We start from the raw sequence: 15,196 nt of genomic DNA on the forward strand, positions 1-15,196 counted from the left end.
GGGTGGCACATGAGCGTGGTGGTGAGCAGTGGGCAGGGCTTGCCTCGAGGGGAAGGTAAAGCCATGTAGAGGTTGTGCTTGCACATCGCAAGAAGCTTAGTACGTGCCAGGGCAAGCAGGAGATTCAGGCAGTGAACCCACTGAGATCACTTGGGTGTCAGGCTGATGGGGAACCTTAGACAGCTTTAGAGCAGAAAGAGAGAGAGACATGCAGAGATTAATCTGGGGGGGGAAAACAAACTAGTTTGGGGGCAAGAAAGGACAGGGATAGTTGTACATTTAGGGTTGCTTCAGTAGATGGCTATTTTCCCACCAAGACAAGACCTCATGTAGGCAGAAAATGGCTTCAGACTCATCGTGTAGCTGAGGATGATCTTCCTCTTCCCCCACCCCTCATTTTTTGACATGGGGTTTCTTTGTATAGTCCTGGCTGCCCCTGTAGACCAGGCTGGCCTCAAACTCAGATCCTTCTGCCTCTGCTGGGATTAAAGGGTTAAAGCCACTGCCCTGGGACTTTCAACTCTTGATCCTCCTGCCTCTGCCTTCGAGTGCTGTCGGTGGGACTGTCAGGATTGGCTGTCTTGCCACTGTGCTTGGCTTTATGTGGTGCTTGGTTCTGGGATTGTACATGAGTGAAACACTGCCAACTAAGCCTGACTCCACCCACTTTTGCTTGTTTGGGTTTGACTTGTGCAGACAAGGTATTACTGTGTAGCTCTGGTTGGCCTCGAACCTCCTGCCTCAGCCTCTCCAGTGCTAGGATTGCAGGTGTGTAGTGATACATCTGGCTAAATCTGTTCCCCTTTGTATTGAATTTAGTTTTAATAAGGAGCCTGAGGATTCAGTGCCTGGCATCACTGGAGAGGCAGGAGCCAGAGCTGCAGCCCTAGGACCAAGGGCCAGGAGGGGATGCTGGCCAAGTAACCCAGCAGGCCTGATGGAGACAGATCCCAGCCATGTGATCCAAAGAGGGGCCTTGACTTTCCCAACTGTGAATGGGCCAGTCAGGTGCACTTGGGCCTGGGTCTCTGGGAAGGACAGAGGCAGCAGAAACTGGGCTATGAGAGGGAGGTAGGGAGTGGGGGAAGGGGACCAAGGGGAACAGGGTGCTCGCTGGTAATTAGAACGTTTGAACTTCAAAAAAGTTAATTAATGACACAGCCACTGCTAGAGCAAGGCTGGGGCTCAAAGGGGGCCTGGCAGCGACTGAAATTAATTACAGGCTATGGTGGGAGAGTGGCAGCCAGGCCAGGGGCAGGAAGGAGCAGGGCAGGGATGGAGGCCACAGAAGGCAGCTTTCAAGGTGAGCAGGGTCTGGGGAGCGGGAGGGGGTTGTTGCCGTGGAAACTAGGTCAGTTCTCTTAGCAGGCGGCAGGGGCCCGGTCCACTGTGGTTGACATCTATCTGGCTGCGTTGGGCTGGCGTGGCTTCAGGGAGCTGGGGTTGAGCTAGTGTGGCCAGGGCCTTGGGAGAAACTCACTCGAGTATTCACTCGACAAGTCTCGGCTGAGCATCTCCATGCTGTCCTGGTTAGAGCTGAGAGTGCGGGATTCCAGCGTTTGGGACTCTGCTCAAAAGTGGGCGGAGACTATGAGCATTGGTTGTATCTGTGTGGCAGGGCAGGCAGTCTCTGAAAACTTGGACCTGGGCTGCTGAGGGGTCCACAGGGGTGGGGTGGGGTGGGGATAGAAATGGTCTGCTGTCTGTTCCTGGGGTGTCACATTCAGGGGTGTAGCACCCTGGGCCGCGCTGCCCCCAGTTCGTCCTTGACTCCGTGTACATGGTTCGAGTGTGTAAGCATGCTGGTCATCCTGCTGAACTGTGTGACCCTGGGCATGTACCAGCCGTGCGACGACATGGAGTGCCTGTCAGACCGCTGCAAGATCCTGCAGGTGAGCCTCTCAGTGGTCCCTTCCTCCCTCCCAGCTGGGTGTCCTCTTCCAAGCTCAGGGCTCTACTGTAGCACAGCTCCTCCCCTCTCCTAACTGATTGCCCCTCCAGCCATCTTTGCTTTCCCAGATGAACGCCCCACCCCATCCCATTCACACAGGAAGACAGTGGTTGCACTTCTCTGCCCGTAGCCTGCCTTCGCTCCCTAGTACCTCCTCCCCTGTGGACCGTTGCGTTTCTCCCATTATCCTCCCAGGTGGGGCTCTGGGCATGCGTCCATTTTATGGAAGTAGAATATTTGATGCCCATCCCTGGGAGCCAGACCCGAGTTTTGTTTTAATCCCGGCAGAGTTGCTGTGTGACCCAGGGCAAGTTGCTTGACTTCTCCAGTCTTGTTTCCTTAGCTGTAAAGTGGGCTGGCTACCCCGTGTGTGCCATTGTGAGAGAGATCACGAGGGAGCCTGGTGCTCAGCCCCAGGGTCCTTGTCATTGCCCAGGCTAAACCCTGGGCAACTTCATCCCTCGCCTGGGCCCTGGTCTCCCCTCTATGGAGAGGCTGAGTGGACAAGGGACTCTGAGGTTTTCTTCCTGCCCATGTTTGGCCTCCCAGTGGCTCTGACTTCCACTCTTGTTCCAGAGCTCACTGCATCCTGTCCTGTCTTCCTCCTGCCCCACAGGTCTTTGATGACTTCATCTTCATCTTCTTTGCCATGGAGATGGTGCTTAAGATGGTGGCCCTGGGCATTTTTGGCAAGAAGTGCTACCTCGGAGACACATGGAACCGCCTGGATTTCTTCATCGTCATGGCAGGGTAGGTAACGACCTGGTTTTTGATGTGAGTCAGCTTCCGTATAGCTAACCAAGGGGCTTCTGGGAGATGGTGGTGATGCCGTATGAGAATGGACGGCCTCTTGCCAGAGGACAGGAGAGACAGTGATCTTTATAGAATGGCCTAGATGGACATCACCATAACCATTATCACTGTCACCACCATCACCATAACCATTGTCACTGCCATCATCATGACCATTGTCATTGTCATCACCATAACCATTATCACTGTTACCATCACCATAACCATTGTCACCGCCATCATCATGACCATTGTCACTGTCATCACCATCACCATTATCACTGTCACCACCATCACCATAACCATTGTCACCGCCATCATCATGACCATTGCCATTGTCATCACCATAACCATTGTCACTGTCACCACCATCAACATCACCATTGTCACCGCCATCATCATGACCATTGTCATTGTCATCACCATAACCATTGTCACTGTCACCATCATCACCATCACCATTGTCACCGCCATCATCATGACCATTGTCACTGTCATCACCATAACCATTGTCACTGTCACCATCACCATCACCATTGTCACCGCCATCATCATGACCATTGTCACTGTCATCACAATCATCATTGTCACTGTCACCACCATCACCATCACCATTGTCATCGCCATCATCATGACCATTGTCATTGTCATCACCATAACCATTGTCATTGTCACCACCATCACCATTGTTACTGTCATCACCATCACTATTGTCACTGTCACTACCATAACCATAACCATTGTCACTGTCACCACCATCACCATTATCACTGTCATCACCATAACCATTGTCACTGTCATCATCATAACCATTGTCATTGTCACCACCATCACCATCACCATTGTCACTGTCATCACCATAACCATCACCATTGTCACCATCACATAACCATTGTCACTGTCATCATTGCCACCAGCACCATCATCATTATTATGATCACTACCATGATCACTACCGTGTTCACCATCATAATATAGTCATCTTCATCATCATATCATATTTTCACCACAATCATCATCACCATCATAACCATTGTCATCCTTACTGCCACTGCCATCTTCATCGCCACCACAATAACCATTACTACATCATTGTCACCGTTATCATTACCACCACACTGTCATTACTATCAGCTTTATCATCATCGTCATCATTGCCATCATCACAGTCACCATCACTTTTATCATGGTCACTCAGCAAGTCAGAAATGGAGGGGAGACTTAAGCCCCAGTTCTGGTCATCTCTAAGGAAGCCTGGATGGCTTTAGGTGGGAGGCTCTGTTCACCCAGGAATTTAAGGCTACCCTGGGTCGTAAACGAGACGACTGAAAAAAGAACAAAGCCACAGGCCACAGTCAGAGAAACCGGGAGAAACTCCGTTCCATTTCGCCCATTTGGAGCCTCACTCCAGGCTGCCTTCCTGCTTCCTGGAGTCTGTCCAGCCGCCAGGGATGCAGAGGGCTCTGTGGAGAATGGGTGCCCTGGAGGCCAGGCGGGAGGGAGAGCCACATGCAGGTCAGCCCTGCCACACTGACTGTCTGGGACAGTGCCCAGCGGCTCTGCCGGGGTGGTGTGGGGTCTGTCCACACTTGGACTAGGGCTCTGGTCTGCATGCTGTTTGCCTGAGAGCATTTAACCCAGGAGTCCTGAGGAGGTAACACATGGGAGATAAAAGACACACAGGCACTAACCATGCCGAGTCGTGACCCGGGACTCAGGGCAGGAGTGAGGAGAGAAGGGGCTGGTGGCCGAGAATGGGCGCGTGCCTGTCGGTGTGTGTGAGCTTATGTGTGCGTTTGTAATTGAGTGTTCTGCCATTCATGAGAGGCAGCAAAGCCACCTGCGAATGACTGAGAGAGAACTAGAGACGCCGAGGTCCCGAGGCTGCTGAGTTCTCACGCTCTGTCCTGAAAGGTCGGTTTGTCCTGTTGCTCAGCTTCCCGGTGGTGCTGCTTTTCAGGCTCCCAGCCCCCTTGTCTGTCGGGATTTGGACCCTGCCTGGAGGCAGGAATATTTCAGATGGTTTCTTGGGTCCCAGGTCGATGTCTTTGTCAGGTCCGTTCTCATTTCGGGCTGACTGGAGAATACCCTTAAGTAGAGTTTCAAAGAAAAGGTTTTGGAAAGTATCATTTTTTTAATCTTGGCTGTGCAAACTCTTCCCTTTGATCTTGGAACGGGAAGGACAGTGCGTGTCTGCTCTTTCATAGGACTGTGATTTTACTCCCTTAGAACCGGTGACATTGTGTCATGTGAATTGATGACATGGGGCTGCAGGGGACCAGTGCCACCCTGCTCCCTTTTCTTGGAAGCCAACAAACAGCTTTGTCTAGCCAAGAAGCTGGTCATTTTCTTCCTTGTCTCCAGAATTCGGACTTTCTCCGGGGTGTCTAGAACTCCCAGCTCCTGTTTCAAGCCCTCTGTTGGCTCCGACTGCTGTCCAGCTTCTTTGGTTTTCCAGCTTGTTCTCCTGCTCCGTCCTCCTCAAATTCCTGTCAGCTGGATCCCCCCCCCCCCCGCCCCCTCAGCAGGTCCTCTCTCTCTTCACTGTCTCTGCTAGAACCGTCCCCTCCTCTGCGTTTTTCATGCCCTGGACGTCTTCTCGAGCTTGTGTTTTTCTGGGTTTCAGGACAGTTTGTGCCTGTTTTTGTTTTATGATACGCTGTCCGCTCTCTTCTCTCTGGGAATACTAATGACGCCTCTCTAAAGTCCCTGATTCTGGAAGGAACCTCAGATCAGATTCAAGTAAAAACAACAACAACAACAACAACAACCCAACAAATATCAATACAAGTAATTCTTGTGTAAATCGTAGGGTTACTGTGCACTGCTGGTTATTATGCTAAATGGGGGACAGGTGAGATGGTTGCCTGGCTACAGCATCTGGGAGGTGTAGAGGAGGGCCCGGGGGACCCACTAGAGCTGAGTGTCAGCCTGGTGATGGCCTCCTGTAAAGACACCACAGGTGGGTGATGGGCAGAAGCCTTTCCTGTTGGGCAGAAATGGCATCTGACTCTGCCTGGTAAAAATCTACAAATTAGCTTGCAACTTGCCAGTGTCCACACCTTTTAATTAACAGGAAAGAGTAAATCAAACAAAGGCATTGCCCCCTAGATACTGAAACACTATCAGTAAGTCTGTTAGCTTGCGCTAACAGGGCTTCACTGTGCAACCTTGGCTGGCCTTGGATTCGGAGCTCGCCTGCCTCCGACTGCCCAGGCGCATGGCACGTCAGGCAGTTTTTCCTAACTTGTCTCAGGGATGGATGTCGTTTCTTTGGGTCTGCCCTCCCTACCTCAAGGCTCTCCCGCTCCTGCCCGTTAGACCTCAAACTCAGCTCTGTTTCTTGTTCTGCTCCTGTCTGCTAGCACATCGGGGTCTCCACGCTGGAGCAGGGAGAGGGCCGTCAGCCTCAGCACCCAGTGTCCTGTGGTGGGCTCTTCTGGCCACAGCCCTCAGTATCTGGGAAGGCTGGCATGGGGCTGCCATGGACAGCACTGTCTTACTGTATGAACTGGGTAGGTCAGGGGGTGGGGCATACTGTCACTGTCAGCGGGACACCCTGGTGATGCAACCCACCCATCTGCTACATGGAAGACTTTCTCCCAGAATCTGAATACCTACAGGTCTATTCCTGAACTAGGTGCAGAACCAAACCTACCCTTGTCTTCAAGGTCTTCACTCTCCTGGGAATGGTGTGGTGGAGAGGACGGGGTGAGGGTTATAGCTGTTACTCCAGAGCCCACCCATTCCTCTCCCACCCGGTTCTTACCACCCCCCACCTTCCAAAGCCCCATCAGTACTAGAAACATTGTTTCCAGAGTAACAGGCCTGACATCCCAAGGATGTTTCCTCCCTTCCTGCCCCACCCCTTCCCAAATTACTGGCTGCCTCTTCCAAGCCACAGAGGGTGACACAGAACCTCTGAGTTGCAAGGTTCCTTAGAGGTCACAGTGCTTTGTCTCTAGCTCAGTGGTGCTGAATTGAGATCAGAGGCCCCATCCGTCGGCTGCCCCTACAGGGAGCTCACTATCGTGCCAGGCAGCCAGTCTCGAATTAGAGCATAACAAAGTGCTAGAAAGTTCTTTTCCCGAGCTAAAGTTTGTCTTTCTGTGGTTCCTACCTGTTCATTCCTGGAGTCCAAATTTATTGACGAGCCTGTACACACCAGGAAGTGGGGACAGAAGATAATGGAGCCAAATGCTCTTCTGATGTCGTGGAGCTTAGAGTACAGGGGGAAAAAAAAAGCAAACTAGATATCACAGATACAACTTAAGTGTTTCCACAATATGGCCTAGAAGGACCAGGGTACCACAAAGGCCGGCATCCATGAGGGACTGGAGTTAAGTGGCCATCAAGACACAGAGCCGGGGTGGGAGCTGTCCAGCAGAAGAGAGCCAATGGACTCTCAGGAGGCAGCTCAGGCTGCCGGCCACAGGCTGTGGAAGCAGAGTTAAGGGAGTGCAGAATGTGTGGAAGCTGAGAGATGAGGTGAGATGGTCTGGGGCTTCTCGCATGGGGAGAAGTCGCAGGGAAGGGTTTATGTACAGACCCTTCACAGCACTCCAGAAACCCCCTCAGGATGGAATGTCCCAGGCCCTCCCGTCACTTGTCTGAGGACAGCGTTTTCAGAGGGACTTGCTGGATTCCCAGCAAGCTGTCTCTTCTTGCCTTGAGGACAGGATCCTAGCCCCCACCGACAAGGGCTTTGAGGCAGAGGGGAGAGCACCTTTCCTGTGAAGGGCAGCTCCTGTAGAGACAAGACCAGGAGCGCTTGTCTCCTGGTCACGTTTGCCCTCCAAGCCAGGTCTCTCCCACCTTGGGATGAATAGCAGGTGACTTTAAACCCGAACAGCACACTTGGCCCGGTGGCTGGTGCTGTCATGGCAGAGGGGTCCCTGGAGGAGGGACCCAGCTCTTTGTTCTCTGTGTCCCTTCCGGTGGATGAGAACAAGGAGCAGGTGTCTGCACTTTGAATCTGAAGGTCCTTGAAACCTGAGGACTAAGACATCCCAGGGAGGGCCTCTGTGTAGGAAAGAGCTGCTGTCTGAGGGACAAGGGCGTGTGCTGCTAAAATTCCTTCCCAGAGGAGATGTAAGCACTCTTTTCCCTAAGGTCCCACAGACTGAGGTTGTCCCAACTTCCCTCAGGAATGGTGGGGAGGGTCAGGTCACAAGCCCCTTTATCTGAGCATCTAGCTACTCAGTACCACTGCTGTATGCATCTTTGCCTTAAATACATGTGGTGGGCCAGGGGAGACTTAAGGGGGGGCGTTCTAACTGCAGGCTACAGAGAAGCCACATCCCCGTTGGATAAAGGCTCTCCAGGCGTTCTGGGCGTGACAGGTCGAAGGAGGGAGACAGACACAGCAGTGTGCAGGTTGGGATGTGGGATCTCCTCAACCTTCACACACAGGCTTCGCCTCTCTCCGTGCTCCAGAGAGCAGCCGTGTCATGGAGCAGCCTCTCGGGCCCCACTCTAGGCATGTGGGCCTATCAGGCATGGTAGGACCTAGGAGTCTGCATTCACTCAGGGGTCCTGCTGTGGTGGTCCGATGCTCTCAGAGGGTCAGCTCCCGTCACCTCTACAGGAAGCTCTAAGAGACGGAGATCATGACTCCTGCCATGCAGGAGTTAACTGACATCCTTGTGAATTTCCCAGTCATTTCTTCCGTGGTCAAGAGGCAGTGGCCGGAGCTATGGCTATCGGAATTGAAGGCCATATGGAAGGGCGGAGAGATGGCTCTGCCAGCTCTGCCTGTCTACTTGGGTCAGAAAGCAGTGTTTTCTTTACCAAATCCCTTCCTTTCCCAATGCTCTTGGCAAGAGTCAAGTCTCACGGCTACTTTTAGCTACAGGAAGGCAAAAGGAAGCAGAAAGCAGGTTTGACTTTGGCTCACCTCACCAAGAGCAACCACTAGGTGGGGGTCAAGTCAGATCGGAGAAGAGGATTTTTGGTGGTCATTGTCCTTGTTGAAGCTGTAGTCCCGGGATGCCACCTCCATAGCTCTGTCCAGGCTGTCTGGGCAGGGTCTATACTCTTCTGAGGAATGGGAAGTTAGCACTGACTATACAAGTGTCTCAGAGGCCATTGTCTGCCAGTGGACCCCTCTCTACTCAGTGGCCAGAGGGTCGTTCTCGGACTCCATTAATGATCTCCAGGGGCCTGTGGAGGAGCCGTCTTTCCATGTGTCTGTATTATGTGTGGCTCAGGGAAGCTCCAGAGTTGTCTAGAGGCCCAAGAGGCCCCGTGGGCTGTGTCGCTGGGGCTTTGTAGGCCTTCTCTCTGATGGCGGGTCCTGAGTCAAGGACAAGGTGGGCCTCCTGGCATTGCTTTCCTGCCTGGTGGGTGAGGTGCTGGAGTGAGGTGGAGATCTATTACTGGGTGGGTGTGGACCGTGGAAGGTTCTAGTGAGAATCTGAGTGTAAATGTTGGTTTCGTTAGCACGCACGGCTGGTTAGAACAGGTGATGGTCACTGTGTAGGCCCGTTTCCATGGAAACAAGATGGTAGCCCCGGTGGGGGTTGGGTGAGTTGCCAGAGATCCTCAGACCTACCTGATGAGTCACACTGGTCAGGTGTGAGTCAGGCAGGAACCTCAGAGTCCTACGGTGATTCTCTCAGCTCTTTTGCTGAGGAGCCTTGCCTTCCATGATGGCCGGTGCCAGAATCCTTACGGATGACCCTCCCTGTCTGTGCTGCCATTTCTTAGCTCTGCCGGTTTTTCAGGGCTAACTCTCCTCACTGGGGTTTGCTGCTCTCTGCAGGATGGCATCCGCAGCTCCCTGCACTCCCCATCGGTCCTCTTCTCTGCCCAGAATGGAGCCTTCCCGGCTCGGATTGGCTGGACTGGGCTCTGTGTTCATTCCTTGGTGGGTGTCAGCTCCACTGGTGCCTCATGGCTCGAGAACAAGGGGGGGAATCCCAGGAGGATAAGAGGGGGGACCCTTGGCCCTGGGTTCTTTGGAGCACAGCCAGAAGCTTGAGTAACAGGAGCTGGCTCATGGCTGGCTTGCTGAAGGGCTGAGCTCTTTCATCTTGTTCCCAGCTCTGGGATCCCAAAAGCTTAACGCTGCTCTGCAGATGAGGAAGTGGATGCTCACAGAAGCTTGTGGCCCACTCCAGGTCACTACCCTATATACGGGGTCCTTGGGATTTCTCAGATATGGCTGAGCCTGTGTTCACTCAATGAGAGAATGTCACCTTCTCAGAGGTCAAAATAATCCATTAGCTTGCCCCAAGGTCTTGGGAAATCACTGATCACCCAGGAAGGTGAATCATCAGAGAGAAAATGTTTCCTTTCACCCTTCTCCCACCTGCCTGTAGCACAGACCCCCTCAGGTGGTACCGAGACCAGCCTGAGCTCGCTCAGGGAGGCAGACATTGTAAGTGGTAGCACACATACAAAAGAAAAAAAATCATGTTCTGGGGATAGCTCAGTGTATAACATGCCTGCCTTACAAGCATGGCAGTTAGAGAATTTGGAACTCCAGTACTCCTTTAAAAGCCACGTGGGCATAGCAGCTCACCTGTGATTCCAAATATCTCAAGGCCAAGATGGAATTCACAGAGAAAGCTGGCTAGCCAGACTATTCCTATTGGTGAGCTTTAGGTTCAGTTAGAGAATTTGCCTCAATGAATAAGGGTGAAGAGCTATCAAGAAAGGCTTTCACATGCGTGCATGTACCTCACATATGGGGAACACGGGGGCGCGGGGGGGGGGGAAGGGGGCAGGAACACACTACACAAAGACACATGCAGACCCAAACAACCAGGCATCGCTGAGTGGGTCTCAGCTCGTATCTATAAGCCTAACTCTGAGGCAGAGGGGCCACAAAGGAAGGCTGTCTACAAACCAAAGCATGCATACATTCTTCCTGAGTACCTTGCATGTCTCAGGAGACCCTAGCAAAGTCGAGGCCTTGTAGCACAGCGCTGGATGAAGACCAGCGGGTCCGAGTCTCCTGACCACCTCGGTTCCCACCCTCCTGGGATCTGTACCCGCTGAACTATGAACTCAGGTTGACTCAGTTGTACTTATTTCCTCCTCCTGGAAAAGGGCTTTACCAACCCCCAGCCTCCTGGATCGGGGAGACTTTGTGTGAGGAACTGTGGGTATCTCAGTATGGGCAATCTGAAGGAGCTGCCACCGGCTGGTTGGGTGCCGGGAACTACTGTTAAGGACAACAGACAACCATTCCCTAATTCTAGAGACTGGGAGTCCAAGGTCAAGCTTGCAGATGCTTTCCTTGGTACATCCTCATGGGGGTGAGGGGGTGAATAGTTGTTTGGTTTAATCTGCAAGGGCACCAGTTTCAATCCATTGAGCCCCGAGGACCCCGCCTCCTCGTTCCAAGCTTTTGGGCATTAGAATTTTAACACACAACTCCGGAAGGAATAGAAACTAACGACAGCAATGAGGAAAACCTCGATGGTTAAGGAACCGGGTCAAGAGCCTACCTCTTGTTCCCATGGTGACTTCATCCTTTGCTCCTCTCTTCCCTGCACTCTCTCCACCAACACCCCTACTGTGTGCTGGGTGTCAGGCTAGCATCCCAGGCTGACGGTCTAGTTGTCTCGTCCAGCCGCCTCCTGACGGATGATCCGCCATCCCCACCCTTGCTGAGAAGTCCATGTTCTACATTTTAAGGAAAAGCCTCACAGGCCTCTTGTAGATATTGAGGAAGGAAGCACAGATACCCGCCTCAGACCGGGTGTTTCCTAGGAAGATGCACCCCAGGCACCTCATGTTGCTTCTTTGGCCCCACAAGCTCTTTTATTCAGTTTGTCCCTCAAGGTGTTTATTTGACAAACAGGGAGCCTGCCTGGGCTCAGTGCTGGGGTGGGGGTGGGGCTGGCTGGGACCCTGAGGAATCTCTGAGGATCTGGGACATGCCGAGTAAGCAGCAGAGGACAGAAAAGAGCAGGACACCAGACAGGAGAGCTCAGCTCTGTTTGGTGGTGGGCCTGGGAAAGCCAGGAAGGGTTCTTCAGATACAAGGACCAGACTGAAAGGGACCCGGAACACATTGAGAACCGGAGCTATTGCCTAACATTGGAGTATAACGGGCAATGGCCAATGCTGGGGGTGAGGCCAGAGGGCTTCAAGAATTACAGCCTGGCCTCTCTTGCTTCTTTCTGTCTGGGTATATGTGACTTAAGAGTAGACTTAAGAAGCTAAGGAAACTCATGGTGTTCAGGCCAGATCCTGTTTTAGGCCCTGAATCTATGTTAGAATTCATTTCCACTGACTTGTCACTCTCAAGGTCACTTGGGGTGTCCTGAGGGTGAGCTGGGACTGGAACCCAGGAACGCACTCTGATCATTGGGCCACACTGCCTCCAGGGATGCTGGCCGCCTCCCCCTTGCTGTATGTAGTGGATTGTGGTCACTGAGCCAGTCGAGGCGGGAGCTCGTGAGCTGTGATGAGGTGGGGGTAGGGGTAGGTCCTTCCACACCTAGCTGTGCCCTCTGGGTGTTCTCTGAGCCTTAGTGTCTTCTGCAGATGGTAGGTATGGTAATCTGACTGTGGGAGAGAGTTTACTAGGGCATGTGTGTGTCTACTTGGTGGCTTCTCAGGGCTTAGGAGGCCCTTCCCAGCCTGCCAGGACTGAGTGGCAGGTGGCAGAAACCCAAGGCCTCTAGGCTCCCAACCCCTCAAGCCTCAAGGGAAGAAACTAGGCAGAATGGAAGGCAGGCTGCTCCGGCCCAGAACCCTGCCCCTGCAGTTCTTGTTTGGCCTTCCATGTTTGTGCAATCCTCAGGCCACACTGAGGCAAAATGGCCCTCAGCACGTATATGAGGGGAGGGGAGGCTCCTCTCAGGTCTGGATTACCTTCAGGGACAACCTGGGGCTGTATGCCCATTCTGACCCCATGATAGTGACCAAGCCAGGGGGACATGTCTCCTTCTGAGCAGTCCTGGGCTTCTCCTCAGAGCTTGAGAGGTGCCCTGAAGAGTCCTCCTCACCCTCCTCTCTGCTTTCTCCTGACCTGGCTCCCACCTCAGTCTAGCCACTCAGGGAGGACAGCCGAGGCCAAGCTCGGACGCCTTCTCTTGGGTGGGCCAAGGGTGGAAGTGCTTCTTTAAGGCAAAATTGCCTTACCCAATTAGGCGCTTGGGTTGGGAGCTGGCAGGAGCTGGTAGGGGTTGTTGATTTTTTTTTTCCCCTCTTAAAGACTTTTAGCACCAAAGCTGTGTGATAAAGTAACTGTGTAATTAGGAATTAATTTCTCACTCCTCAAACTGATGTCTTACTTGGGGCCTGAGGGAAGCCAGCCCCGTGGCTACTCACCCACTCGGCAGCTTCCTTTTTGCCCTGTTAGGAGCTAGGACAGCGGCCCAGAGACTGCTTTCAGGGTGACAGGAGGAGGGGATGGCTTTTGTCATTTCGGGTGACCTTGGGCACAGAGTGGGTGGTATTGTTCACATTTCGGTGGATTCCCCTGAGTGTCTCCAGGGTGTGGGCAGCAGGTAAAGCTGGCATGAAGGTCAGAGGCAGGGAGATGGGTGTGCCCAGTGCCTCAGGGGGTGTGTGGGGCGCTGTTGCTGTCGGCCTACCTCCCTGCACCCCATGCTGAAAATGGATCCCAGAATCTCACAGACTCGCACTAGGCAGGCTCTGCCCTGTGCTGCAGCCCAGTGTTGCTACTACAGTTCCCAGATATCCCTGTGGTCTCTCGGAGCTCCTGGGTGGGGCTCATACCTAGACCTCCCCGAACTGCCCATCCCTACAGTTCGCTTCTCCTCCCTTTCCACGGTGAGTAACTGAACAGAGTCCCTGGCTCCAGAGAGGGGAACCCATCTCCCCAGGGCGCGTGGACTGTGAGGACAGAGTCAGAACAGGGGGTGGTGGCGAAATTTTGCACTTGGTGAGGAGCCTTCATGGAAGAGCAGAGGAGGGGGAGGCTCATGTCCCGGAGAGAGGTGTGTGTGTGTGTGTGTCTAAGGTACCCTGAAGGTAAGAGCAAGGCCAGGCAGTGGAGGGCCTTGAAGGCTATGGTGGTGGTGGTGGGGAGTTTGGGTCTTTCCCCAAGAACAGAGGGAGCCGCAGAAAGTTTTTAAGCAAGCACACCTCCCTCTGAGGTTTAGGTGTGGTGATGTGATATGGTTGGCTAGGGGGAGGGGAAAGCAGGAGACAGGAGAACAGAAGGGAGGCTGTCGCGGCTGTCAGGAGACAGAGGTGTCAGGAGACAGGGATGGTGAGATGCTGTCTCAGCAGGGACAGTGGAGATGTCAGTGCTGTCCCAGGTTGGACTTGCTGGTGCAAGAGTCTCTGTCAGGACAGTGAGGTTCCCAAGGCAGAGACTTAAACACACAGTTCCTGACTGCCAGTCAAGTGTTCTCCCCTGACACTCCCACGACTGTCCAGCATCCTTTCTGACCTCGTCCCCTCAGGGAAGAATGGGAGCCTCTGGGTTCTCCACTGTGCACCTAATGTGTGCTTCTTATCCACTAAGTGCATTGAGATCACTACATCAAATATGTGCTTCTCGTGCACCCAATGAATTTAGACTGTCCACTGTGAGACAGGAAACAGATGCAGCAGAATGTCCCAGTAGGCCCAGGGGACGTAGAAGGTTTAGGAGAAACCAGCTGCGGGAAGCCCCACCGTGTCTAGTTAGTTCATGTTGCTAAGAACTTGGTAATATCACATTTTTCCATTTTCGATTGGCTGTCAGGAAGCTTGGAATTCAGATTTTGATATTAAATTCTACCAGAAGTTCTACTGAGGTAGGGCTTGTTTTTTTTTTTTTTTTTTTTTTTTTTTTTAAATGGAGAGCCTGAGGGATGCACTGATGGGGGTCTCAGAAGATTTTGCAGTTGTCTGCAAGGGCGTAGGCCTGCCTGAAGACCTGGAGGGTGAGCTCCAGGGTAGAGGGAAGGGGCTGGATTAGTGCGCAGTGCCTCTCTAAGTCTGCTCCATCTTGGCTTTGAGGGTCCTCACACACTGCTGGGCTCTGGCTGCTTTGGTTCTTCTAGGGAACCAGAGTACAGGGGTTGCTGAGCCTGAAGTCAGCCCGTGAGTCCGATCAGCTTCCTACCATGAGGATGCATTTAGAAACTGTTGTTTACCCACCGGGCAATCGTGGGCCTTGGTGATATCCGGCCACAGCCCACAGCGCATCCAGGATCCAGGGAGACTGTCTCATCTCCTCGGTTACAGAAGACAATGTAAGAGAGCAGTTTCTCTCCAAGAAGCTGAACCGCCCAGGCCAGTGCTTTGCTCAGTGCCCATAGTCAGGCTGTGGACCTGGGGCTTCTGGAAGGGAGATGGTGGTGCGGGTGGCTATGAGGGGCCTGGAGTCAGGGACTGAGGTGTCCTGAGGATCCCCTTGCTGAGGCTGCTCTAGAACAGGGCTCTCTCCAAGGTTAAAGGACACAGGTTCAGAATAGTGGCTGCATTCAAATGTGGGGGCCTCAGGCGGGAGAACACAAAGAACTGGCAAGACAGAGC

General features: G+C 53.1%; 1 protein-coding gene across 1 annotated transcript in view; it reads left to right on the forward strand.

The window, feature by feature from the left end:
- The window catches only part of Cacna1i (calcium voltage-gated channel subunit alpha1 I), a 97,133-nt gene that overhangs the window by 18,766 nt on the left and 63,171 nt on the right, over positions 1–15,196 (forward strand). The window contains exons 2-3 of the mRNA XM_052160663.1: positions 1,781–1,892; positions 2,568–2,701. Of these exons, the coding sequence (XP_052016623.1) occupies positions 1,781–1,892; positions 2,568–2,701 (246 nt within the window). The remainder of the gene's footprint in view (positions 1–1,780; positions 1,893–2,567; positions 2,702–15,196) is intronic.

This window comes from Apodemus sylvaticus, chromosome 17 (assembly GCF_947179515.1).
Source record: "Apodemus sylvaticus chromosome 17, mApoSyl1.1, whole genome shotgun sequence".
NCBI classification, from domain to species: domain Eukaryota; kingdom Metazoa; phylum Chordata; class Mammalia; order Rodentia; family Muridae; genus Apodemus; species Apodemus sylvaticus.